This window comes from Micromys minutus, assembly GCF_963924665.1.
Source record: "Micromys minutus genome assembly, chromosome: 1".
NCBI lineage: Eukaryota > Metazoa > Chordata > Mammalia > Rodentia > Muridae > Micromys > Micromys minutus.
Window position 1 is genome coordinate 228189773 of NC_137969.1, and position 26964 is coordinate 228216736.

A 26964-nucleotide genomic window follows, 5' to 3' on the forward strand; every position below is an offset into this window, starting at 1 on the left:
GTATGACCTTATATCTGCTTACTGGCAGATATTTGAGTTATTTAGGGGTTCTTAGGCATGGGGTTAAGGCTCCTTTAGCTTGGGGTCCTTGGAGGGGTTAGGCTATATTTTTTTCCTTTCATCAGGACCCTGACTGGGACTCTTCAGAGGGTCAGATGGCTATCAGTCATCACATTTTATGATTCTCCTGAGAACTGTTTCCTCAAGGAAGTCCCTTAGGCCAAGGCAGGGTGGGCTGTGCTGGGCCATTGTTTCCACATGGGTGGAGGGTAGAGAATCCCTCACTTCTTTCAGAACATGGGCTGAGTGAATAAATCAGTGTGTTATAATTTGGTTTATTGTGGCTGCTGTTTTCTCTGTTGGTTTGTTTCTCCTTAAACAGGGTCTATTTATTTTGAAGATAAAATGTGTTTTGGATAAGTTGATTTATCACTGTTGGCTCTGCCCCACAATTACCTGGCAGGTATGCCTGACTCACTAAAAAGGAGCTGTTTACCCCCTCTTCTCTCTCTTGCTCTTTTGTTCCCTCTCCTTATCCTTACCCTCTCTCTCCCCATTCCTCTCTCTAAGTGCTAGAGCCAACCTCTCTGCTCCTCCCTCTCTCTTTCTCCCTCTCCCTCCTTCTCCCCCTCTTGCTCTCTATTGTTCTCTCTCCCAATCTCTCTCTCTCTCTCTCTGCCTTTCTCTCAACTCCCCTTCCCATGCCCTGAACAAACTCTATTCTATACTATACTGTCCTGTGGCTGGTACCTCAGAGCTGGAAGGGATGCTGCAGCATGGGCCTGCAGAGGCACACACACACACACACACACACACAGACACACACACACACACACACACACACACACACACATTATACCACACCTCCACCAAACATATCTCTGTTCTCTTTCTTTTTATAAAACACAACAGTTGTGGTTAAAAGAAAGATCTATTATATAATCCTTTTTTTTTTCTTATGGGAATGTTTTTAACCTTAGAAAATCTGAAACTCAAAGTATTTTCATTGTTTTGTTTTGAGACAGGATCTCTCTACATACTCTTTGCTATCCTGGAGCTTGCTGTATTCGAGAAGAGCAGAAAAACAACAACAACCATGGCAGCTTCAATAACATTGTGTTAGTCAGAATGAGCTGCCATTGATTAGTTTCCACAAATTAAGTGGCTTCAACAGGTTAAGGGGAAGTTTCTTATTGCAGATAAAAGAATGGGACTAGCTAGAGGCATCTGGGGGAAGTCTGCCAGGGTAGCTCTCAGGGACAGAATGAGGAGCAGAGAGAAAACACAGGGAGAGCATCACACTGACAGTTGCCAAGGCAATGGGAACAGACAAGACTGCAGAACTGGTGGGCAAGTTCTGCCAGCTCAGGTGTAAGAGGTGCAGGAGGAGGGCGGATCCTCTAACACAGCCTGAGAGCTAGCATGGGCTCTGCTCTGCTGGAGAATTGTCAATAGTGACTTAGATGCCCTTTCCGGAGGTGGGGGTGGGCTGGGCTGTAGGAGTGGATAAGACAGTAATGGCGTTTCCTGGCAAACAGAAAACCTCTTTACATGGTTTCTGAGGAATGCTGAGAATTTACCGGAATCCAGCCTGAGCTAAGCACAGACTGCTATCTTGAGTTAGGACCTTACTATGTTGACCAGGCAGGGCTGGCCTAAAACTCACAGAGATCCCTTCTTCCTCTGCCTCCCCAGCTGGGATTAAAGGCATGAACTACATGCCTGGGTCACAGTGTTCTTGATATAAAATGTGTCAAAACATGTTGAGTTATTTTGCAGAGGCAAGTAAACGTCTCATAATATGAAGTTGATAAAATGGTAAATATATAAAGTGGGGGTTTCCGGCACCATATGCATAAAAGTAAGGACGTGACCATTTCATGGTATGGCTGAGGTTTTCTATTGTAGCCATGAAGGAAAGTATGTTCAGAAGTATCTGGAAGATTCTAGAGCAGGGAGAGAAAGTAGCAGACTAAACACAGCCAGTACACTGAACTAGGCCATGAGAGGGGGGTGGGAGGAGAGAGAGAGAGGAAGAGGAGAGAGAAAGACAGAGAGACAGGGAGAGCCACAAAGAAAGACACACACAGAGAGAGACAGAGAAAGAGAGACACACAACAGAGACAGAGAGAGGGAGAGAGATAGGGAGACCCACAAAGACACTCACAGAGAAAGAGAGAGAAACATACACATGGGGGGGTAGGGAGGGAGGGAGGGAAGGAGAGGGAGGGAGGGAGAGAGACAGGGAGACCCACAAAGAAAGACACACACAGAGAAAGAGAGAGACAGAGAAAGACACACACACACACACACACACACAGAGAGAGAGAGAGAGAGAGAGAGAGAGAGAGAGAGAGAGAGAGAGAGAGAGCTCATTGCCCAAATGGCAGGATTATAGAGGAATGAGAACTGGGGAAAGAGAAATCCATGTAAGAGGTAGATTAGAGTAGGGGTGGGGTGAGGAGAGCTGAGAGGAGCCACAGGTACCCAGCACACCTGGAGGACAGCATGTGCTTTGCTGTGCTAATAGGAACCCCACTTAAACATTTGTTCAGAGTTTCTTTTGGACCTGACAGTAAACAAGACTTACCCATAGTCAGTTGACTGCTGTAGTGAGCTCGCAGACAAAGTTGATGTATGGATATTTCACTGTGAATATTAATTCTATAGGGTACAGCCCATGGTCTTTTGGTAAGGTAGATATTGAGCTGGCCATCGGCTAGGCTTGAAGACGGGTTTCATGAATAAACAAAATTGGTAAGGGATTTTTGACAGGCAAGGAGGAACTCAGTGTAGGGATGGATAATGTGGTTGTCTTTTGAGAAACAGTGGTTTAGATATGCTACAAACATTTTTTTATTTCCTTAATAAACATTTTTATCAACTCCTTATTTGAAGATGTGGCTTCATTATCTTATTTCATAATGAAATTTGTTGTTTTTAAATAAAAAAAATCACATCACAGAGCAGTCAGAAAATCCACAAGCAATAATATTCCGTCAGTCACCTTGAGCTGCCGTGATAAGCTTCCATAAATTGACTTCAACAATAGGGATTTATTTCCTGACAGTCTGGAACCTTCAGTTAAAGACCAAGGTGAGGCTAAGAGGTTTCCCATGGCCTTTTGTATTTTGCTGATGGTCCTTCTGGTGTCTTTTACTCTTACAAAGGCATGAGTCATGGATTATGGCACCACTTAACCTTACAAGCCCTGTTTCTAGATACTGTGACAGTCACATTAAGACTTCAGCACAGGAATTTTGATGAGACACAATACTGTGGTTAACAATCATTATACCTTCACAATACCACTTTAAATATGTGTTTACACACTTTTATGTGTACTATATAGACTTTAAAGAGGATCCCATCAACTATTTTGTTGGCAACTTGAATTTTTACTTAAAATGCTTTTTGGTCAGGTAATAGTCTCAGGTTGTGAGGCTGTACTGGAAAAACAGCACCTGACCATAAGGAATGTCTTAGCCCTAGCCTGACCTTTCAGATTCACTTGCAGAACTGGTATCGAAAACACAGCACACCCTGCTCCCAGAGTAACGGCAAAAAATAGTTGTGACTTCCTGGTGGCTATCTGTGTTCGACAAAGCAGTCTTATGTTGAGATCAAGCGTGTGTGTGTGTGTGTGTGTGTGTGTGTGTGTGTGTGTGTGTGTAGGCAGACAGCCAGGGCTACATAGAGAAACCTCATCTTAGAAAAAATAAACAAATAAACAAATGCATCTGCTTAGCTTTTCTATCTGACTTCTTAGGGAAGGAAAAAAAATCTCGGTTGCAAAAAAAAAAAAATCAACATTTCGCAATACTTTAAATATATACCTCAGGGTTCAGGCGCCTGAGTTCTTGGAGGATCTAGAGTAAAGCAAGGAGAAGTTCACAGTTTAATTCTGGGTATAGTAAGCAAGACGTCCGGGGAATGATTTTTTATTTAAGAAGTTCTTTTTTTATCAGAAACTCAACTGTTACCAGAGGTTTGAAAGTTCCAAGTTCAAGGCAATACTGGCGTTGGGAAAGTGCATGTGTGTGTAACTGGGGTCTACACTCAGCCTAGAGAGAAGTTGGAGGACCCAGGGGGGGTGGGGGGGCACCAGCCGTCCCACAATGCTCTGCTCGCGTCACCCTAAAGGCGGAGAGAAAGGACCGCTGCCAGTGCAACCAAGACGGAGAGCTCCAGAGGTGCGCCTGCGCACTGACCCCAGCGGGCCCTAGCAACCAGAGCAGTGACGGTAGCAACCGCCGGAATGGTGAGTATCCTCCAGGCCTCGCAGCCAAACCCGAGAGGAGACTGAGAGTGGGAAAAGGGGTGACTGTGGAGTGTGGAGGGTGGCGGGGTGCTGGCACCGCGGGTAGGAGGAGGAAGGGAAGGCTGGCTTCATAGAGCCGCAGGCCCAAGGCCGGAGCAGCCCAGGAGGGGGGTGGTCTGCGAAGAGGGAGGCCAGAGGCTGACAGGAAGTTAGGTTAAGCTGGAGGGACTCTGACTGAAGAAAAGGAAAGTCAGCTGGAGATTCTCAACTGATTGGAGTAGGAAAGGTGATAGGATGGACGCTGTGACCGTGATTTTAATTCTCCTCACCCCCTGGTGGGATGGAGGGGCCGGGACTGGTGACAGAGCTCTCCTGCTGCAGCAGCATTAGCTGGGCCAGTTGTCCTCCTAGTGAGGGTGAGTTATTAGGAGATGTGTTCAAACTCTCTGATGGATTTATCAAGCCAACGTTTCCCCAGTTCCAACATGGCTAAATATGAGCTTCTTCGGAATGCAGATGTTTTGTTTTATAATACGACGGTGGGGGGAGGGTTCAGGAATGTGTGTTTCAACGGTGCACCTTAAGTAACTCTGAAATTGAGGAGCATCTCACCACACTTTGAGAAACGCTGTTGGTTTGGGTTTGTAGTCTACCAGTAGTCTACGCAGAGTTCTTATGAAGCAACAGTTTTAACCAATGATACTTGTCACTGTGGCAAACATACCTCTTTTGCTTACATACTTAATATTTCAAACTATTAATTTGGAAACGATTTCAGAACCAGCCCAGCCAGAACTATTTAGCAAAGTGTAAGGTCGACTTACTAACTGGATTAGTAGGTGTGTGTGTGTGTGTGTGTGTGTGTGTGTTTCCAGTGCTATATCAATGCACAGAATTTAAGACTAAGGCTAGGGTATTAGAAGGATGAAGTCATGTTCCCTTATACTGACTACACTGTGGGAGGTCTGGTTCTTTCAGAAATAAAGGTCTACCTATTACTTGAATTTTTTTAAAGTGTGGGCCACCATACCTGTCTATTTATTTTTAGAGTTGTTTTCCACTATGTGTTTGAGCATCAGTGGAATCCCTATTCCCCTGGAGCTGGAGTTACAGGTGGTTGTGAGTCACCCAGGGTGGGTGCTGGGAATTGAACTCTGGTCCTCTGCAATCTTAACTGCTGAGATCTCCCCAGCCCCTGAATTTTTTTAAAAGTAGTTTCCAAAGTCTTGTCTATTATAGTTTCCAAGAAAAAGAATGTATTTTACATTCAAATACAGTTTCTGAGTCTGGGGACATGGCTCAGAGAAGAAAATAAAGGCACTTGGCTGCCCAGCTTATAACCTGAGTTTGGTCCCTGGGACCCACATTTCATGTCACCAGAATACACTTAGATAACTGATGATATCTTTCATTTTCTGTTTGAAGACAGGGCCTCTCTGTGTAGCTTACACTTGCGTTGACTTTGTTCTGAATCCTTGGAAGCCTCAGATTTTTGATGCACGGCCTCCTGAGTCCTAAGATCACAGGCATGTGCCACCATGCTTGGTAACTCTTTTTTAATGGTGCTTGACATAAGGGCATTATTTAATTAATGGAGTTTTTATGTTTGGAGAAATGTAGTAGTAGGAGATGCCTCCCCCCCCCCCCCCGCAAATTCCACCAGCCAGAAATTATCTGGAGCTGAGGAGAATTAAATTCTCTACATGACCTTGCCTAGTTTGCTCTACCCACTTGTGATGTCCGCTTGGTCCTTGAGGAATTTTTGGCTCTTATCTGTAAGAAGAACCGGCATCCATCAGTAACTTATATTGTAATAAATAGGGCGATTGCTTCTAACTCTGTTCCCATGATATTGTGAAAGTGCTCTTTTATATGTTCCTTTTGTTATGGGCCCAGGCAAGGATTTCCCTGGGAAATAAAAGTAGGAAGGAGTGTTTAGTCAAAGGGTCTGTGTGTCCTTATCTTCCCTTTCCTGACTGCGTAGAGAAGTTTCCACTCCCTCCACTAGAGCCCCGGAGTTTCCATTTCTCTATATTCTTGACAACTTTTGCTAGTCTGAAGATGCATATACGCATATAATATAGTTCTATTGTTTTAATGTTTCTGATTTTCAGTGGATACCAACACTTGATAGTGTCATTGGTTACTTGGGGCTGGCTGTCTATGGCTTGTTAATTCCTAGTTTTGCTAATTTAAATGTTTTTGTTTGTGAATTTTAGTAGCTTCTCATATACCACATGGTTTTTATTGGTTTCAAGCAGGAACTGTCTTCTCTGGCTTTGTTGTTAGCTTCGTCAGTGTGCAGTCGACGCACTGAACTGTTTGTACTAACAGCCGCTTGTTCCTTCGGCTCTGCACTCGGTGACGGTTTAATCGTCCCCTTTTGATCAGCTCATTTTGTACTTCCTTTATTACAATATTGACAAAGAGCCCTCGTGTTAAACTAGCAGTGGGAGCGGACATCCTTGATGTGTTTGGGATCCTAAAGAAAATTATTTTAATGTCGCTGTCCCCATCAGTTCATATTGACCAGCTTATTTAAAGGACATGTTCTCTCTATATATGCAAATAACCTGATACCATTTACTTTTACCTTCTAATCTGTTACTAAATTTACTTAATTCTTATTTTGCTTATATTTATCTTTTCATATGTTGTATTTATTTACTTTATATATGAATATGATATATAGTTACATATACATCAGGTTTATATATATGCATATTTTATACACACATATATAGAACTACTTCCTTTAATAGATGTTAAGTTCTAGGAAGGCAGGAATTTGTTTTGTTCATTGATATGTCAAAATCAAATAGAAAGCCAGACATGATAGTGCACACCTGTCATCTCAGGACTCAGGAAAAAAAAATGACATAGAAGAATGCTAGTCACACAGTAGACATACAGTGAACAGTTGTGGAGCCAACTACATTCCCTGAGGTATTGTTTCAGTTTAGCCCTCACCTGACAGCTTTTGTCATTCAGTGCAGAAATGTATATGTTTTCTTGCATTTAGTAAGGTAAACATGATTCCTGTCCAAACCATTAATGACCTACAGGGATTGGTCTGTTTAAACTAATTCATTCTCCCTCTGTCTCTATGTCTCTGTCTCTGTCTGTCTCTCTCTCTCTTCTTCCCTCCCTCCCTCCCTCCCTCTCTCTTTCTTTCTTTTCTCTCTTTCAAAACACGTTTTCTTTGTGTAGCCCCTGGAACTCCCTCTGACCAGGTTGGCCTCAAACTCATAGAGAGCCGCCTGCCTCTGGCTCCTGAGTTCTGAGAGTAAAGGTATGCACCACTAACTGGCCAGGATAAACTATTTTGACCATGGTCATTAATGGTCATTATATGTCATTGGCTTGAAAATTCTGATGTTGTCTTTAGAGTCAAATCTATATTGAAGAATGAAGAGGCTGTGACGTAGTTTATAGCACCCTCACAAATGTGCAGCTTCCCCACATTTTCTGGATTTGAAACAACTTGTATAACAAAGAACATTTGTTCTCTAAAGTTGTTAGGATTTTATTATTACAGTTATTGTAAACTGTAGGCTTGGAGCTCTGGGAGACGAGAACAGGCTAAATCTCTTGATTCCATTTGAATGTTTTAAATATTATATTCTGTTCAAAGTTTTTGATAGTTGGGGCTCTTTTTTTCTAGGAATACATAAGTTGTTTATGTCTTCAAGCGTTTGCTGTATTTTGCTTCTAAATATTTTATTTCTAGAATCTCTTAAGTATGTAGTTATTAATATTTCTCATATTCTTTATTTTTAATTTGTGTCTTTCATTTTTTCCCAACAAACTTGCAAGAAATATAAGAACCTCCTGTTAGTGTTTTTAATCTTTTCTGGGGTTGACTTCTTCTTTTTTTTTCTTTCTTCTGTATTTTTTGAGTTTGCACTGATAATTTTCTAAAGTATGTTGAGTCTAATACCATGTTTTCTGACAGTATGACTGTAGAAGTGTCCTATCAAATTTTGATTCCCCTTCCCATCCCACCATTGTATCCGGTGAATGGCTGTAGGGTTTTGAGCATGGAAGGGAAGAATTCTGACCATTGAGGCATACCTCAGCATTCTCTCTCTCTTTTTTTTTTTTTGAACTTATAAGACCCTTTTTATACATGAGTTATTAGTATAGAATTGTACTTTCTAGATATAGTAGTATCTAAATTTTTTGTTGATGTTGTTTATGGTTCCTCTTCATTTAGGACATCTTCTTTAATATGCTTTCAACATTTTTGATATATTAAATTGAATCAAAGATGCTATTTATTATTAAATTTAACATTTTATGTTTTACTAAGAAAGAAAATAAATTGGAATTAAATTATACCAGATACTTTCCTGTCATTTAGAATATTTACTTTGTACTTGATTTTTAAGATTCATTTTTTATTATGTTTAATTGTGTGTGTGTGTGCATGCATGCGTGTGTGTGTGTGTGTGTGTGTGTGTGTGTGTGTGTGTGGCCAGAGGTACAGATACCCTGGAGCTGGAGTTACAGATGGTTATGAGCTGCTTTTCATGGATGCTAGGAGCTGAACTCAGGTCCTTTAGAAGAGCAATAAGTGCTCTTAATAACTGAGAGGTCTTTTTAGCTCCCTTGTACTTATTAATAGAGCTCTTTATGAAGAATTCTTTTACATATATTTAACTAGTCCTTTATGTATATTTTTAAATATAAAATATAATACTTTCCTTCCATGTGAAAAGCCCTAGAACCAGTTTTTCTTTTTGTTTTGTTTTGTTTTGTTTTGTTTTTGGTCAGGTTATCCTTTGCAGACATGAAAAAGAAATATAGATCATAATAAAATTTTTAATATTTTTCTAAAATGTTATAACAGCTATCTTGCCTCAGTGACTGTAATTGTTCATAATTAGAATGTGCCTTCATTTTTTGATCTTAAGATATAAAAAAGATATAGAATCAGTGGGAAAGATCTATTTTAATATCAAATCCTAAAAGCTATTTATTTTGTAAACCAAGTTGGAGTAAAATGTTTGTATATGACACAATAATTTCCACATTTTTCCCTGAGAGGAATTTCAAGAAATCACTGGGTTCCCAGGAGATTAATTGTGTTTATATCTTAGAATTTCAAAGAAAGAACTGGAGGCTTTAATAGTGGAAGCCAAGAGCAGTAATTATTGCATTAAAACTGAATGAACAAATCACAGCACTAAAGCCTGCCTTTGCTTCTCCCCCCTGCCCCGCCCCCTTTAAGGCAAAAGCAACAACGATCAAAGAAGCCCTGTCCAGATGGGTGAGTAGAAGGCTTTTCCTACTTTTAGAAGCTATACGAGAAAAATTTGGACTGCCGTTTACATCTGACCATTCAGCACAAGAGATTCTTTTGATCTGAGAACTGCAGTAGGGGATGCCTGGGCCTACGCATGTAATGGAATTATGTAAGAGTTAACACACAGTGTAAATACACACTCATAAACACAAATGATGGCAAGTAGATTGTCAGTCTGAGTAAATGCTAGATTATCAGTAATATAGTTCTGCTGAACATTACTGCTGGGGAAAATTGGACTAATGATCTCTATGGTGATTCTGTGTGAGTGTGTGTGTGTGTTGTGCTGGGGTCGATGGAACCCTGGGGTTACTCATGCTAAGCAAGTGCACTACCGTGGCATGCACACCTAACCCCTGATTTACTGTCTTATCCACTGAGCCATGCTGCTCTATAGCTAGACTTTGAATAAAAATCTGTCATCTGCCTAGGGATCTGGAAAATAGACGAAAGAATAGAATTCTAATTGTATTACCTATAAATTTCTGTGTTTATTCTAACTGCATTTTGAGGATTCATTTCTTGGGACTGGGCAGGGGACTCAAAGGTGTTGCCTGCATAAGTATAGGGCCTGAGTTCACACCTCCAGCACCCCATAAAACACCAGGTGCAGTAGCACCTGCAAATCCCAGTGCTGAGGAGGCAGAGAGAAGATTCCTGGGAATGACCAGCCAGGTTAGCTGCATCTGTGAGCTCCAGGTTCAGTGGGAGACACTGTCTCAAAAGTGAAGGAAGATGTTAGGGATGAAACACAACTGGAAGAGTAGAATGCTCTCCTAGTCTGCACAAAGCCCTGGGTTTGCTCCCAGCACCACATACAGAGGTGCAGGGAAATGCATGCTTATACTTGTAGCACTCAGGAGATAGAAGTAATATGACAACATTCAAGGTCATACTCGACTATGGAATGTGTTCAGTCAGCCTGGAATACAAAAGACCCTCCCTCCAAAAGCCAAAAATAAATATATAACTAAATAAGGCAGTGATTGATGAAGACACCCACTATTATCTCTGGCTTTCCTAGGAACACTTGCACAGCACACTCATACATGCTCACACAGATGCTCACACACAAGCATACACACACATACATACACATGCACATTTCTGCTGGGCTCAATATTTCATAAAATTTGTTAAAAGGAAGAGTATGGGCTAAACTCAGATTTAAACTTCCTTAAATTGTATTTTAGGACTTTATCTTACCTATTCATAATAGCTAATGTTTGGTTTGGTTTGGTTTTGGCTTCATGTAGTTTTGATTTACAGATTCTATGACTGGTTACATTATAGCCAGTAGTCTTTAAGATCTTTGTAGGCATTAAGCATATTTTTTCATTGTTGACCCAACATTTTATTTTTTAACATTTAAATGTCTTAATTGACATGTAATGATCGTACAGATGTATAGATTGCGTTACTACACTTTCATACATATTTAAAACATAATAAATATATTAAGGTAATTAACATATCTTTGACCTCAAAATCTTTATTCCCCCTTGTGTTAATAAACGTCTTCCTTTATAGCTCTTTTTAAATACACAGTCCATGGCCACACTGCCCTGATTGCATATAATCTTATCTGAAATGTACAAAATTTATCATAATTGCTCTACTGTGCCAGAAAAATCCAGCTTGGTCCTCCTCTCTGACTTATTTTGTCTTTCCTCCCTGTTCTTCCCAGTCTCTGGTAACCATTAATCTACTTTTTATAAGATCAACGTTTTTAACCTCCATGCATGAGTGAAACATGAAATATTTGTCTTCTGGGCCTTTTGCATTTCATTCAAAATAAAGGAGTCCTCTAGGCCTCTCACGGTGGCACTAATAATCTAACACTTACTGAAGATCTCCTAAGTGTCAGTTTCCTATACCCTAATCTATAAATGGAAATATATGCATCCAGAGGCTGGGGAGAGTTGGTAAAGTGCTGCAAAAGCACCGGGATCTGAGTTCAGATCCTTAGAAGCATGTAAGATGCTGGGCTCAGCTCTAGGGCTTAAGAGAAAGGACATGAAGATGTGGGGATGCCCCTGCCTCTGCCTCCTCAGCGCTGATATTATAGGTGAGCACTATCACCACCCGCTCATTATTTAATAGACTTTTTTTTTCTTTTTTTGGAGAAGGCTGACAACAGGTTCTATGTTACTGTCTTTGCTGATCTCATGTGGCCTCCTGGATGCACATACCTGTAATCCGGCCAAGAGTCATCCTTGAACAGAAGCCCTCCATTAGGCAATTCTCAGAACACATTAAGTTCTTAGCCCATAGTTGTTCAGTACAATGGATCTTCTATAAATGACTTCAACCAGCAGACTCATTGAGAAACAGCACGATGCGTTGTCTCTGGAGTCCTGGGGAGGAACACCTGGCCCAGAGGTTGGGCAGATATGGCAGCTACTGTGTTTCCCATTTTGGTTCTTCTGTGTTAAGACCAGAGAAATCCCAGGTGTTTTCCATCTTGTGTTCAATGAAATCTTATCAATATCCTTTTCTTTCTCTGAATCTTGATCTGGATCCAACATTAATATTTTATACTCAAAAATGTATACTGCAAAGCTCTGCAGTAGCCTTCCTTCAGACCCTGCCATGGGGATTTTCCTTCCTGAGGGCTCAGGTGGACTGCAGCAGACATAACCCAGGTCCTCGTCACGCCTGCACACATGCCACCCTTCGGGGCATGGCGGAACCCACTGCCCTCACCACACCTGATTACAGCTTTGGGTCATCTTGGACCACCCAGAAGAGCATGGGCTACGCCCATTCTTTAATAGACTCTTTTTAAGAATTTTTTTTAAGACTTACTTATTTTATTTATATGCGTACACTGTAGCTGTCTTCAGACACACCAGAAGAGGACATCAGATCCCATTACAGATGGTTGTGAGCCACCATGTGATTGCTGGGATTTGAACTCAGGACCTCTGGAGGACTAGTCACTTACTGCTCTTAGCCATTGAGCCATCTCTCCAGCTCATTTTAATAGACTCTTTAAGGACTTAAAATACTACAACAGAAGTTCTTTCCTTCTTCTATTCACTTGTAGGTCTTAACAGCTATCTGGCCCAGGTCTATAAAAGCCTGGCTATAAGACCACCAAGTAAGGGGTTAGGGATTTAGCTCAGTGGTCAAGCACTTGCCTAGCAAGCTCAAGGCCCTGAGTTTGGTCCTCAGCTCTGGGGAGTCGGGGGAGAACACAAGTCAAGGCCACTAAGTACAAATGCCAATAAGTAAATGGGAGATAATAGTCTAAGTTATTAAGGTATAGTAATTATTTTGAAACAAATGTTGAAAGGCCTTATGAAATTCTGACTTATTTTGTTCCACATTGCAACCAAGGATCATTTTGTGCCAAATTAATTTTTCCCATAGGAAGAAAAAACTGGTCAGAAGCCGTCTGATGCCAAAGAAATAAAGCTGTATGCCCAGATTCCCCCCATAGAGAAGATGGACGCATCTCTGTCCACACTTGGTAACTGCGAGTAAGTTCCCCTTTCTCATCCTCTTACTGTTGTTACGTTTTCCTTCCTTTTCATACACAAACTAGAAACCATGGTCTTTGTTGTTGTTAATTGTAATTTCTCACTTGACAAGCCAAGTGTGAAAACTTATTGGTTTATGAAATTATTGATAGAGTGATACTGAACAATACAACATTTTTGTGCAGCTTTTATAAAATATTTGTAGATAGAAGTTTCTTAGTCTTTTGGGAGAAGCTAAATAACATGCTAAACTATTCTTTTGTTCTGTAGGCTTTGTCCTAAGCAGGGGTATAGTAGTTCAAAGTTAGCGTGAGCAACTTGTCAAGACTGTGTCTCAAAACAAAATCAAAAGTAAAAAGGTCTGAGGAGGAGACTGGAGAGATGGTCAGTGGTCCAGGCCCTTGCCAAACACTGAGAACTGGAGAGATGGTCAGTGGTCCAGGCCCTTGCCAAACACTGAGAACTGGAGAGATGGTCAGTGGTCCAGGCCCTTGCCAAACACTGAGAACTGGAGAGATGGTCAGTGGTCCAGGCCCTTGCCAAACACTGAGAACCGGAGTTCAGGTCTCCAGAACCCACATCAGTGCTTGGCGGTTCCAAGCTCAAGGGGAGGAGACAAGAAGTCCCCAGAGCAAGCTTGCTTGAGAGACCCTTCCTCAGTGATGGACAGTGGTTCTGGAGCACAGTTCAACACCAGGCCTCCACCTGAGTGTGCACACGTGCACATCCTACACACAAATGGTAAAAGGTGGGTGCAGGCCAGACTCAGTAGAAGAGTACTTGTGTAGCACTTGCATGTGCAAGGCCTTGACTTCCACCCACAGTACAGCAACAAAATAGCAAAACAACACTTAATGATCTTATTTATTTCTCTTGTAAAATTACCCACCAAAATGAAAATCATGTTTATTTACTAGATGCCCAAGAGATCATCCCTTATAAAACAAACAAAACAAACTTTAAAATACAGTTCAAAATGCCTGGAAAATACAATAAATATGAAAAAAAAGAATTACCATCAACCTAAGTTATAATAATTGTAATTAGACTGGGCATGGTAGCATATGCCTGTAATCTCAGCCCCTGGGAGGCTGAGGCCAGAGGATCTTTAGCACAGGGTCAGATGAGATCTTGTCTCATAAAAAGAAACCAAAAATTCTAATTGGGATTAAATTATACTTATTTTGTAATTTTACTTTCTAGGTCTTTAGATATCAGGTTGGTATTAGTTCCTTTCATTGATTTTCTAAGCATTTCAAATGGTTTTAAGCAGAGCACTCTAGCTAACTTGAGACAATACTGTGAGGCACCATACCCATGTTTACATGCTTCCTTGTCACATGTCAGGGCTGTAGAGTACTCCCAAGGCTCTTTCCTGTTCTTCAGCCTGCGTCTGTCTAATTAGGGCCCTTCCTTCCCTTGCCCTTTCTGTAGGAGATGAGTCCAGCCCAGCTTCACAGAAGCATGGTGTCTCCTAATGCACCCCTAACCTCTTACCTACAGTAAGCAAACCGTACCTGGTACATAGCTTCAAACCTCACAGACTGATTTCTTTGGATTAGAAGGAAAAGCAAACTATTTAGCTACTCAGCTCCACTTGTTCCTTGTGATGAAAGCATACCTTAGCAGGGAAAAAAATTGCTTCAACTATGACTTCAAAGTAATTAAAATATGTTTTTTATCATAAAACCACCCGAAAGACAGCAAGTTTGGGGTTTGTTTGTGCGGTGCACCAAAGCATGTCCTCCGAAAGCATGCAGGATGAACTTTTGGCCTGTTTGTATTTTTACAGACATCTTTTGGACAGGCTGCCTCAAGAGGAATTAGAGAATTCCTTCCCAACCGTAGCCTGAGATTTAAAGGCATTCCTCTTTCCACTGAGCAGTCTCAAGAGTGGGTGAGAGGTTAGCAGCTTTAACCCTTTACCTACCAGCTATTTATATAGTAATTGCCTTTGCCTTTTCAAGCAGATTAAAAATGAATAATTCCTCCTCAGGTCAATCATGAGGGTAAGATATATGTTCTAGGATTTCATTTTGTCCCTGCCATTTTGTAACTGCAATATTAGGAAAATTGTTTAACAGCTTTGCACCTCAACTTTATTCATAAAATGCAGTAAAAATAATATCTCAGAAGACTATGAAATATTGAATCAAAAGTACATGTACTAAACATTTAATAGCTAACACTAAATTGCCCTTTAAAAGTTTGTTTTTAATTCTCTATAATGGATGTATTAACTCTTAAAATCAATGGGAGAATAGATTTCAAAATGAAGGACTAAATTCTATGACTGAAGGGTAAACTGATTCTGTATAAAAAGACACAAGAAATTAGACTCTCACATGGGCATTACTATAGATAAGTAATTTCTGACATTGCACTTAGGGTTTTCTTATTAATTAGAGTTTTTCTTGTTTTTCTTTTTTTTAAAGGAAGCTTTCCCTGTCTACGAACTGCATTGAAAAAATTGCCAACCTGAATGGCTTAAGTAAGTAACCATAGTCCAGATGGCTCCTGGACTTTTAGTTATGGAGTCACTGTGTCATTCCAAGGGCTGACATCTGTATGTATGACCACAGTAAATGCCACATGATGGAGACTGTATGTAAGCCATGTCTTAAGTTTCCAACAGAAAGGGAGGGGTGGTGGCGGAAGTCCACTGAAAGCCTTTACGTCCTTAGAGTTGCAATGACTGAGACCACCAGCTTTCTCTCTGTGGATTTTGTTGTTCAGATTTGTCCTGTGTGTGGTGAACTTTGTTTCATCTTACGTCCTTCTCGTGAATGGTGCCTCCGCCCTCCTATTGTCTCTGTGTCTTATTTCCTCAGTTAGATCCCAATGGCTGCGGCGACAGTGACTTAAGTGACAAATTTATTCTCTCACAGTTTTAGAAATTGCAAATATGAAATTAGTTTCACTGAGCCAAAAATGGAACCTCCCCCTGAGGCTTTTGGGACAAGTCATTTTCTTGCTTGTTCTGTTTTCTGGTGGCTGCCACATTCTTTGGCTTCTGACAGCATCCTACCAGTTTCTGCTTTTGTGGTTCGAGTAGCTTCTATTCTGTCTGTTAAGTTCCTCCCTTCCTCCCTCCCATAAGGACATGTGTGCACTTTCAGCACATCCTTGTAATAAAAATGATCCCTGTCTCAAGAGTTCTTTCTTCCTTCTCTCTCTCTCTCTCTCTCTCTCTCTCTCTCTCTCTCTCTTTCTCTCTCCCTTCCTCTCTCCCTTCCTCTCTCTCTCCCTTCCTCTCTCTCTCCCTTCCTCTCTCTCTCTTCCTTCCTATCTTTCTTTCTCTTTTTCCTTTTTTTCTTTCAAGACAGGGTGTTTATGTAACTTGGCTGTCCTACAATTCACTATGTAGAACAGGCTGTCCTTGAACTCAGAGATCTGCTAGCCTGTGCCTCTCAACTGCTGGCTCTATGGCAAAATCTTTAGATGTCTACAGAGGACTTTTCTGCCCTATAGAGCAGCAGTTACAGGCTCCAGGGATTGGCACGTGGCTGTCTCTGGGGGAGCCAGCATTGAGTATGGCACTCTTTTCATCCCTCCAAGCTCTGCTCCAACCTCTGCTGAGTCATGTTTATTCTCTTCTGTGAAGGACGGTAAAGATGGCTGCTCTCCAGCTCCAGGGACTGAATCTTTAATGTAGCTCCTTATTAGCTTCCCCATAAGTCTCGAAGAAAACAATACATTTGAATTTATTATGCATTCCTATAAACGTACAAATTAAACATACATACACAAACTTCGATAGTTTGGAGAACAGTGTATGCCCTTGTAGCCTAGCTTCTAGTGTGCATTTAAATGTGATTTTTTTTTAAAAGATTTTATTTATTATATATAAGTATAGTGTAGCTAGCTGTCTTCAGACACAGCAGAAAAGGGCATCAGATCTCATTACAGATGACTGTGAGCTACCTTGTGGTTGCTGGGAATTGAACTCAGGACCTCTGGAAGAAGAGTCAGTGCTCTTAACCACTGAGCTATCTCCCCAGTCTATGTTTTTTTTTTTTTTTTTTTTTTTTTTTTTTTTTAAGTTATAACATACTAAATTTGTGTGGTTGGGTGTATGTAAGAATACATGTGTTTAAGTCAGAGGCCAGCATTAGGTGTTGTTCTTTAGTAGCCATCTTCCTGGCTGTGTGAGAAAGGCTTTCTTACAGCTGGGCTATGGTGCACGCCTTTAATCCTGGAATTCAGGAGGCTGAAGCAGGTGCATCTCTAAGTTCAGTGGCAACCTGGTCTCCAGAGTGAGTTCCAGGACAGTCACGGCTACACAGAGAAATTCTATCTTGGGAAACCAAAGTGGGAGCAGGGGGTGGGAGAGGCTTTCTTTTCCGGCCAAGTGGACCGTGCAGGCCAGCCAGTCCCAGGGATCTGCCCGTCTTCACCTCACTAGATCTGAGATGGCAAGGGCACAACCACCGGCTTTTTCATGGGTTTGGGAACGAGGCTGAGGTCTTCATGCTAGCTCTGAACTATCGAATGTGACACACTGCATTGATGTCACAGCCTAGAAAAGGATCATGACTTGAATTGTTTGAGAAGCACATCCTGGTGACTGTGGTGACAGCAGTGTCAGTGATACTTTCTCATTCTGTTCTTCAGTTAACTGTCACACTGATTCCTGAGCTCTCCTTCTGAAGGCACCATTCGCCACAGCAGAGACCTTTTCATCAGTCCTCCTGCCTAATGGAGACTTAATGTCTCACTCTCCTGTCTGAGGCATCTAAAAGCTCAAACAGGGTGTATCATTTCCTTGTGGTTTTCTTTGTTTGCAACATGGTCTCACTGTGTATCCCTGGCTGTCCTGGAACTATGTAGACCCAGTTGGCCTCAACCTCACAGAGACCCACCTGCCTTTTATTTCTGGGTGCTGGGATTAAAAGTGTGTGCCACCACACCTGGCTGTACATTTTTTATAACTTTTGTACATTTGCTTATACAGTGTTCCTGATTGAGTACAACCTTGTCTCACAAGAAAAATCCGTAAGAAATTAAGGTTAGGATCAAGAATGCCACATCCTCTCTAGGACCTCCCAGATCTCTACCCTCACGATTACAATTTTGAGAGTATTTATAATTTACCTTGGGTTTTAACATTTACCTACTAATACAGTTAATGTAAAGATCAAGTGAGCCAATATGTGTAAAGTGTAGAATTGTATATGGTATATGTAAAATGCAGACTAAAGCTGGGTGTGGTAGCATACTTATATAACTGAGTTACTTGGGAGGCTGAGGAAGTGTTTTGAGTTTGAGGCCAGCATGAGCATCCTTGCAGGACCTTGTCTCAAGAAAACAACTTTGTTTAAAGGAGAAGGACTGAAGTTAGGCATAGTGGCTCATGCCTGTGCCTCAGTCTGTGGGAGGCTCAGGCAGAATGATCCCTGCAAGTTCAAGAGCAGCCAAAGCTACATAATGAATTCTAGGTCAGTCTGTCTCAAAAAAAGTGGCTGCTGCTGAGCTTCCGTGCACAGTGCTTGCCTGACATATAGAGGCCCTGGGTTCAAACTCCAGAGCTAACAACAAAACAAAAGCCCCTCAGGAAAGACTGGCAGTGGTCATAGTTGGGAACATGTGCTGTGCTTTGTATGTGGGTTCTCAGCAGGATGCACCACAGCTAGGCAGACTGACTCCTTACCCTGTGACGATGCTCAGGGGAACCGGTAGGAAAAGGACCTGAGACAAGGTAGACACCATGGCAGCGTGTCGTGTCATAAAAACTGGTTGTGCTTCCCAAGAGAGGAATCACCCACAAACAAGGCTTGTCTTCTCGGCCATACCCACCTTGGCCTGCTTCTTCCCCGTCCCCACTTCCTGTTTCCTACCATCTCCCACTAATGTCACAAGGGATTGATCTGTAATCATGACTCAGTCAGTTCCCCAACGTGCCCCCTCTGCACACTGTTGCATTTGAAACCATGCCTTTAATACATGAGCCTTTTAGGGGACATCTCATATCCTAACCATAGTGTCTGTCCCAATCTACTCTGCACCCCCACACCTCAGTGCCATTGAGTATTTGGGGTTGGAGGGAGTGTTAACTGTTCTAAGGTCTGTGCCTCTTGTTTCCACTCCACAGACTCATTAATAATTTAGGCCATTTCAGGTGTTTCCTCAGCCTTTGTGTCTTTGTAATTAAAGTCCCCTGAAGATCAGAGGACTGCTTGTGGAAATCTGTTCTATTGGGAGACAGTTTTATGCACTGTGATTTCAGATGCTGATTTCTGTACCTAAAGACCTAGGCATAGTCTAGATTTTATTATTGTCATTATTATGAAGCATTTCCTGACTCGGTATTTCGTGAAACGGTGTTCTCCGCCGAATTCTGATTGGTCAATAAAGAACTGATAAGTCTCTTAGCTGGGTTGGAGGGGCGAAGGTGTGACTTTGGTGTCCTGAGAGAGAGTGGGGCTTAGGTGGGAGTGGGGGACTTACCATGAGAGATTCATCATGAGCTGGTTGCTAGGGGTATCACCATGAGAGGACAGGCCAATCAGGAGCAGCCAGGGAGAGATTAAGATGGCAAATAATGGACACATGGCTGGGAAGTAAGCTAGGCCAGCATGTTGGGTTAGAGTAGCTCAGAACCTGCACAGCTTAGAGCCTGCAGTTTTTAACAGGGGAATAGAATAGTCCCCCAAATTTACTTTATACTCTCCCAGTGTGGATCTGAGAAACGGACTCCGGTCTTCAAGCTTGGCAGCGAATGTCTAACCCATGCTGGCGCTCTGCCATTGTGTAATAGAGCACCCGTAATGCACTGTGCAGAGATGCTAGTTTTCTAACATCCTTATGGCATGTGGGTCTCCTAGAGTCAGAGTTTTGTGTATATTTTTCATAACCAAAATGCTTTCTTTCCACAACAGAAAACTTGAGGATTTTGTCCTTAGGAAGAAACAACATAAAGAACCTAAATGGACTGGTAGGTTCTGTATTACTTTTTAAAAGTATACCTTTTTTAAAATTAAAAATAATGATTTTAGATTGTAGCAGCTTTACAGGTAGGAAACCAACTCTGACAAGTAGCAACACAGAGTGACAGGTTAAGGTTACTCACAGCTTGTCCAGACACTTGTGTTCTCAGTGCCCTGACATTCAGTGAGGTGAGGTTGTACTGTGTGTGTTGTTTTACCTTTTTATTTTGGTCACTATTTTTTTTTTTACCTGGGGCTGTAGCTCCATGGTAGAGTAAGGCCCTGTTTAAGCCCAGAGCTGCCTGAGTGAGAAAAAGACCTAGTCATTATGTACTTGAGTAATTAGTTACAAATAGTCCTTAAGAATTTAGAAATCACACATTCTAAAGTCTTATAAGCAATATTATCTGAATTCTTTATATAAATAAACCAATAATGATCTGTCACTATATGACCTAAAATGGTCTTAACACTAAGAAATAAAGCCACTCCCATACCTCCTAACATGCTAACAGAACCCAGAGCTCATGCGTGCTAAGGAGCCACTCCCATACCTCCTAACATGCTAACAGAACCCAGAGCTCATGCGTGCTAAGGCTCAGCTGAGGCCTAAGTCTTCTCAGTTTTTAACATTTTTTTCTGCTACCACACTTAACAGAGACATGAGAAAGACAGAGATCCAAGGTAATGAAATAGTATATAATGAAACTTAAATTATCTGACGAATTCTTTTGCTCTAAAGGTTATGTGTAATATTGTAATTAAATCATTACGGAGGAGATGTTAGAATGTTAGTTTAGAAAACTTAGTTAAGTCACAATTTTCTGGTAGAGGTGTGCCAAGACAGTGTGATTAAAATTCTTTCACTTTCTACTTGGACAATTAAAACTAAGATGAATTATAGGTTTGAGATGGCCGTGTTAGCCCAGGCTACCCTACTCTCAACTTTCCTCCTAGTTTTGCCATGATGAAAAAATTCATTAAGGATTTTCTTTTTCCATAGTTTTTTAAAGGACAGTTACCCAGAGTTAGATCTGGGCCCACCAGACATTACCATGAAGGACTATGTAGATTGTAAAGGGTGCGGGAGCACACATAGAAACAGAGGGTCCTGCCCAGCACTTTTAAAGGAAAGATCATTGCATTTTTTAATGTTTACTGAAAATCTTTGTGCAAATGGTAATTGTCCAAAATATGAGAGTATAATATAATAACTTTTATGCTATAATAGAAAAATCAAGCATTTAAAACTGAATTTTATATGTCAGAACGGTAAGATGAGGTCCAAAAAAATAGCTCAATTGGTAAAGGGTGTGCTGTGTAGCACAAGGGGTTGTGTTTGGCTCTCGGAACCCAGTTAAAAAGTGTGACAGTGTGTGATTGTAATGCCAGCGCTGCGGAGATAGAGATGGAGGCCTCAAGCCAGTGAGAGACCTTGTCTCAAAGAACAAGGTGGGCAGCTCCTGAGGAGAGACACACAAGCAACAGTGATGGTGCAGCCTGAGTGAGACTGAGAGATGGGATGTTCTGGATATGGGCTTTTAGAGTACAAGATTCTCTCAGTGCTAATAATTCATATTCTCTAATAAATGTTGAGAAAAACTTAAATTTTAGAGGAAGTTCTGGGACTTAATATAAATGAGATCTTAGAATCCTATATCATACAAATAAGCTAAATTGGTTTATCTACTTTTAAGTTTTCTCAGGACCAAATAATATAACCTATGAGAAAGTAATTTGGAATTAGCATTCAGTACAGATGATGGAGTGGTGCCATTATTTCTCTTGAGGTTTCAGTAGCTATTTTGAATGTTTGTGAAGCTGTTGGAGAACAGAGTTAAGATCCACCCAATAGGAGAGGGAATGTTCTGTCTGTTGCTTCAGAAAATAGAGCTTCCATAGTGTCTGCTCTTCAGTAGGTGAACTGGCCAGTCTCAGGTCTCTTTCCCTGTGTTTGTAAGTGAGGAGACAGGCACTAGGGTTAAAAATGAGAGTGTAAATCCTATGTTGTCCTTCCTAGGAAGCAGTAGGTGACACGCTAGAAGAACTGTGGATCTCCTACAACTTTATTGAGAAGTTGAAAGGGATCCATGTAATGAAGAAACTGAAGATACTCTACATGTCTAACAACCTGGTGAAGGACTGGGGTAAGCTGAGAGCTCTCCTGCAGGCTCCTGCCTCTAGCTGATAGAAAACAGCCAACGGTAGCTAGGTGTGCACAGTGATACACACCTGTAATCCTCACACTTGGGAGGCTGAGGCAGGACAGTGTTTAAGGTAGTGAGTCTTACCTCTCAACACTCTAATAAAAAGAGAAAACACCCAATCGGGAGAGCATTTAAAGCAGCTTTAGGAATAACTACAGAAATTCCACATTTTAGATACAAGAAGTATATATTTAACTATTTACTTAGGCCCAGGAAAATGGTTCATGGGCAAAGTGCCTGCTCCATAAACATGAGGACCTGAGTTCAAATCCCCAGTACCTGTAAAAGCTCGAATTAGACAGTGGGCATCTTACAGTACAAGTGGTGGAGGTGGGGGTTAGACAAAGGGTCTGAGGCTCAGTTGACAACCAGTCAAGCAGAATCAGGGAACCCAGGTTCTGTGAGATGTCCTGTCTCTAAAAAGAGGTGCAGAAGATTTGAGGAAGACATCTGATGTCAACCTCTGATCTCCCCCTCCACACACACACATATACACATATAGGAAATATGGTTGTGTAGGTTGTGATCCTATTAATCATGAGAAAAAAATGTAGTGTTCAAAGGCTGGAGAAATTCCTTTGAATGTGGTGAACATGGAAGGCTGACTTGATGCCTACATCGTTGCTCTTTTTATGTCATTCTTGCAATGCTAACACTCTGCTGCTTACACCATGGACTATGCCAAAAGCTTAAAGGGCATGTGGAGTAGGTGGGACATTGTTCCAACTGCCAGGTAGTTCACAGCTGAGAGGGGACATGTTCAGTAAGCTAATATTTATAAAAGTGTTATAAGTTCTGTGGTGAGAATCTGGGTGAGGTGCTTTGAGAATTCAGAGATGATAGGGTGTGCAGAGACTAAGGAGGGTTAGCTTAGCCCCCCTGATGCAGCACCTCAGACACTGATTGCTGTTCTTTGCAACACCCAGCCTTTTCTGTTCATCTCATCATTAGGGCGGCATTAAAGGGAGAAAGGTTTTCACAGCTCCCATCGCATAATTTTCTCAAGTAATGACTTTATAAACCACTGCCCTGCGTAGTCACAAATGGAGTTAGTGACTGGATTCTGTCCCCCAAACCCCGAGAGTACAACACTGAAGTTCATCAACGTGGGACGTGTTTGTGCTTGCAGCTGAGTTCCTGAAGCTGGCAGAGCTGCCGTGCCTGGAGGACCTGGTGTTCGTAGGCAATCCCCTGGAAGAGAAACATTCTGCTGAGGGCAACTGGATCGATGAAGCGACCAAGAGGGTACCCAAGCTGAAGAAGCTGGATGGTGAGTGCCTCTGGAGCTGGGAAGAGTGTTTGTTTGTTTGTTTGTTTGGGTTTTGTTGTTTGTCTTTTGAGACAGGGTCATGTATATAGTCTCAGCAGGCCTAGAATTTCCTATGTAGTCCAGGCTGGCTCCAAACTTACAAACTCTGAGATGAAAGCCACCACACCCAACTATAATAAGTCATTTTTTTTTTTTAATGTTTATTTATTTTATGTATGTGAGTATATTGTAGCTGTCTTCACACATACCAGAAGAGCATCAGATCCCATTACAGATAGTTATGAGCCACCATGTGGTTGCTGGGATTTGAATTTAGGACCTCTGGAAGAGCAGTCAGTGCCTTTAACTGTTGAACCATCTCTCCAGCCCAATAAGTCATTCTTAATACCTCTCTTGGATGATACTATCACTGTAGAGAAAGTCATGAGGAAAAGTTTATAAGTCAGTGGTCCCCAAGGACTATAACAGATGTATCTATTGTCCTCATTCCCAAGACTCCTGTAGGACATGCACACACACACACACACACACACACACACACACACACACACACTGAACACAATACTCTGCTCTTTGCACTCCCTCATTTCTTCTCCCCATCACTCAGTCTCTGACATGTCTGTGTCTAGATCCGTCTACTTCAGAGCTTTAACTAAGCCATGCTAAATGCTTCCCGTTGTCCCCTGCAGAGACAAACTAAGGTAAATGACATGACACAGGAACAATCGCAGAGTTCCCAAGGTTATACTGAGCTGGTTCTAATGTGCAGACTACTTTTGTGACCCTTTAAATTATTTACACTGAATTTGCATGAATGAATATTTCACATTAAAAAAAAGGCCAAAAATGTTGTTCCTTGGTTAGAGTTGCATAGAGGAAGTGAAATCCTTCCCTTAAGAATGAAACAAGCCACCCCAAAAAGGTAATGAATTTTATTCTGTTATCCTGTGACCTCTGTATCAAAATAAAACCACTTTAAAGATATAGCTGAATAAAGTAATAAATTTTTGTAAATATATAAAAAAGAGTGAAACAAGCCAGGTATGGTGGCACACACCTTTAATCCCACTACTCAGAGGCAGAGGCAGACGGATCTCTGACTTCAAGGCCAGCTTCGTCTCCATAGAGAGTTCCAGAACAGCCAGAGCTATATATAAGAGACCTTGTTTAGAAACACAAAAAAAAAAAGAGACCGGAAATAATTTTCTTTTACTTATAGGTACTCCAGTAATTAAGGAAGATGAAGAAGAGGACAGCTAAGAGTATACTTTCTACTTTGTGTTAATTTATTTAAATGTTATGAGAAAATAGATAAGTTTTGTATAATTGTCTATTTTAAAGATTTTGTGGGCAGAGTTCTTAAGATAAAACACATCTCTCACTTCCATTCTTAAAAAACCTATTCAGTGTTTCTCCCTCAAACTAGTAGCACCAACTTTAGTCCAGTCCACCTTTGGGATCTACAAATGTCCTGGTTTTGTCCAGTTACATACGTCGCCTATCTTCTAGTATTTACAGACCAGTCATTTTTAACAGCAAAGGGACTCTGTTATTTGTGCTTAGCATTTTTTAGCCCAGGCATTTTAAAGGTAGATTTTTACATCTGTAGAAGGTTCAGACCCTTATAACTCAGAAGCACAAGTGCAGCACCCATTGCTTCAGAAGCAGTGTGGTGATAGGACACGTTCCCATCAGACACAGCGGCATCTAGAAGCAGGAGTCCACTGTCTAATTGGAAATACTGGTCAGGAAAGGAAGAATGGCTGGCTGTGTTGGAGTTTTCTTGACTCATAGTCTATTTTCTTCTTTTTCCAAAAATGTGTGCACTGTCAACTGGAATTTAGGTTGTGCTACTTGGATGACTGCTTAAGTCATTATGTGCAACCAGACACCCCGTGGTCCCCATCAGTGACTGATGCAATTGGCAGGACCACTCCTTGATAGTATGCAACTACATCAACTCGTGGACCTTGCTTTATGCAGATTTTTAAAAATAATTTCTCATGTGTTTAAAGCAGTAGTCAATAGTCCTAAGTATCTACCATCGAGATTTCTGAAACCTTTACCCTAATGATTTACCCTGATGCCCGTTGCTTTCTAGTTATAAGGGTACACACTTAAAGACTGGATTTGGTACCTATAAGTAAATGAAATAGGATTTCAAAATATATTTTTGAGAAGCTTTAAGTTAAACAGCTTTTAAAATGTATCATGTAAGTGGTGTGGAGGGAAGAGAGGGTTGTTTTGGGATGGACCCAGGCAAATGACAATATGTTGCAGATTGTCTCCTGTGGAACACTGTAGGTGTCTTAACCTCATATCTGCAAAGCAACAGTTAAGTGTGAAGATATAATTTATCATGTAAGAAGAATTCTGAAAAGTGAAAAATGTCATCAGTACCAGATAAAGTCTCAAGTGGCCATGATAGAATCACTGATTGCTGAGAGGTTGGGAACCCGCCAAACTGTGCCTAAAGTCTCAGCCAAAGGCTAGCGATTCCTGTCCCTGTCTCCATGTGGTTCTTTCTGGAAGTTACCATAGCGGAGGGGACAGAGTCTTTTTTAAAATGATTATATAAGTAGTCTTGGCTTGAGAACTTATAGCTGTCATTTCAGTAAAAATGACTCGATTTCTGTAAGAGTCACACTGGTTAGAAGGGACCACTGCTTTGACAATCAACTCGAAATTCATACAAGAATGCCTGGCTGTAGGCTGGAGAGGCAGCTCAGAGGCTGAGTGCCTATTGCTCAGGACCTGAGTTTGCTTCCCAGTACCCACGTGGAGGCTCACAACTTCTTGGAACTCCAAGGGATCTGATGTTCTTTTCTGGCCTCCCTGGTGCCAGGCACACACATCTTGCACAGACAGACATGGAGGCAAAACACTAAATACATAATAAATTTTGAAAAAATACCTAATCTAATACCTTTTAGCACTGCTTTTTAGCTTTTCTTATAGGAAGAAACTTTACCCTGACTGGCTTAAATATTCAAAGCCATTGGCATTTCTCTTGTGAGCAACAGTGGTGAGACTTCCTTGGTGGTGTAGAAGGCCATAAGCTGAGGGGACACTGTTGTTACTGTAGTTCACACAGGCAAGCCCTGTTCCTCTGATGGCTGTGCTTCCTGAGTTGGACTGTGGGAGTGAAGATGGGAAGTGGGTGGTTTCATGCTAGCTCTGTGAATGATTTTGTGTGTGTGTGTGTGTGTGTGTGTGTGTGTGTGTGTGTGTGTGTGTGTTTCTCCAGATTCTATAGTTGGGAAACACTCCTCTCCCATTTCTTAATGTCCTTTAATCACTGGTGGTTCTCAGAGATAAGCAAGGTGCTTTTCTGTGTCCATTTCACACAAAAAATCATGTTCAGCTCCTCGCTACAAATATTAGAATGACTTTGATGGATCTTTGTTCCTAGAATTAAAGCCAAAAATGCATTCAATTTGAAAATGGAAGGCCAGCCTAGACTACAGAGCAAGTTCCAGAACAGCCAAAGTTACACAGAGAAACGTG

At 41.4% G+C, this 26964-nt stretch overlaps 1 protein-coding gene across 1 annotated transcript; it reads left to right on the forward strand.

The window, feature by feature from the left end:
- The first annotated feature begins 4222 nt into the window (after positions 1-4222).
- On the forward strand, positions 4223-25519 carry DNAL1 (dynein axonemal light chain 1). Its single transcript, XM_080937282.1, has 8 exons — positions 4223-4261; positions 9495-9533; positions 12945-13054; positions 15490-15545; positions 19933-19988; positions 22001-22127; positions 23317-23457; positions 24677-25519. Exons 1-8 carry the CDS (start codon positions 4259-4261, stop codon positions 24715-24717), a joined length of 573 nt encoding a protein of 190 aa, XP_080793408.1. The 5' UTR covers positions 4223-4258; the 3' UTR covers positions 24718-25519.
- Positions 25520-26964: the final 1445 nt, after the last annotated feature.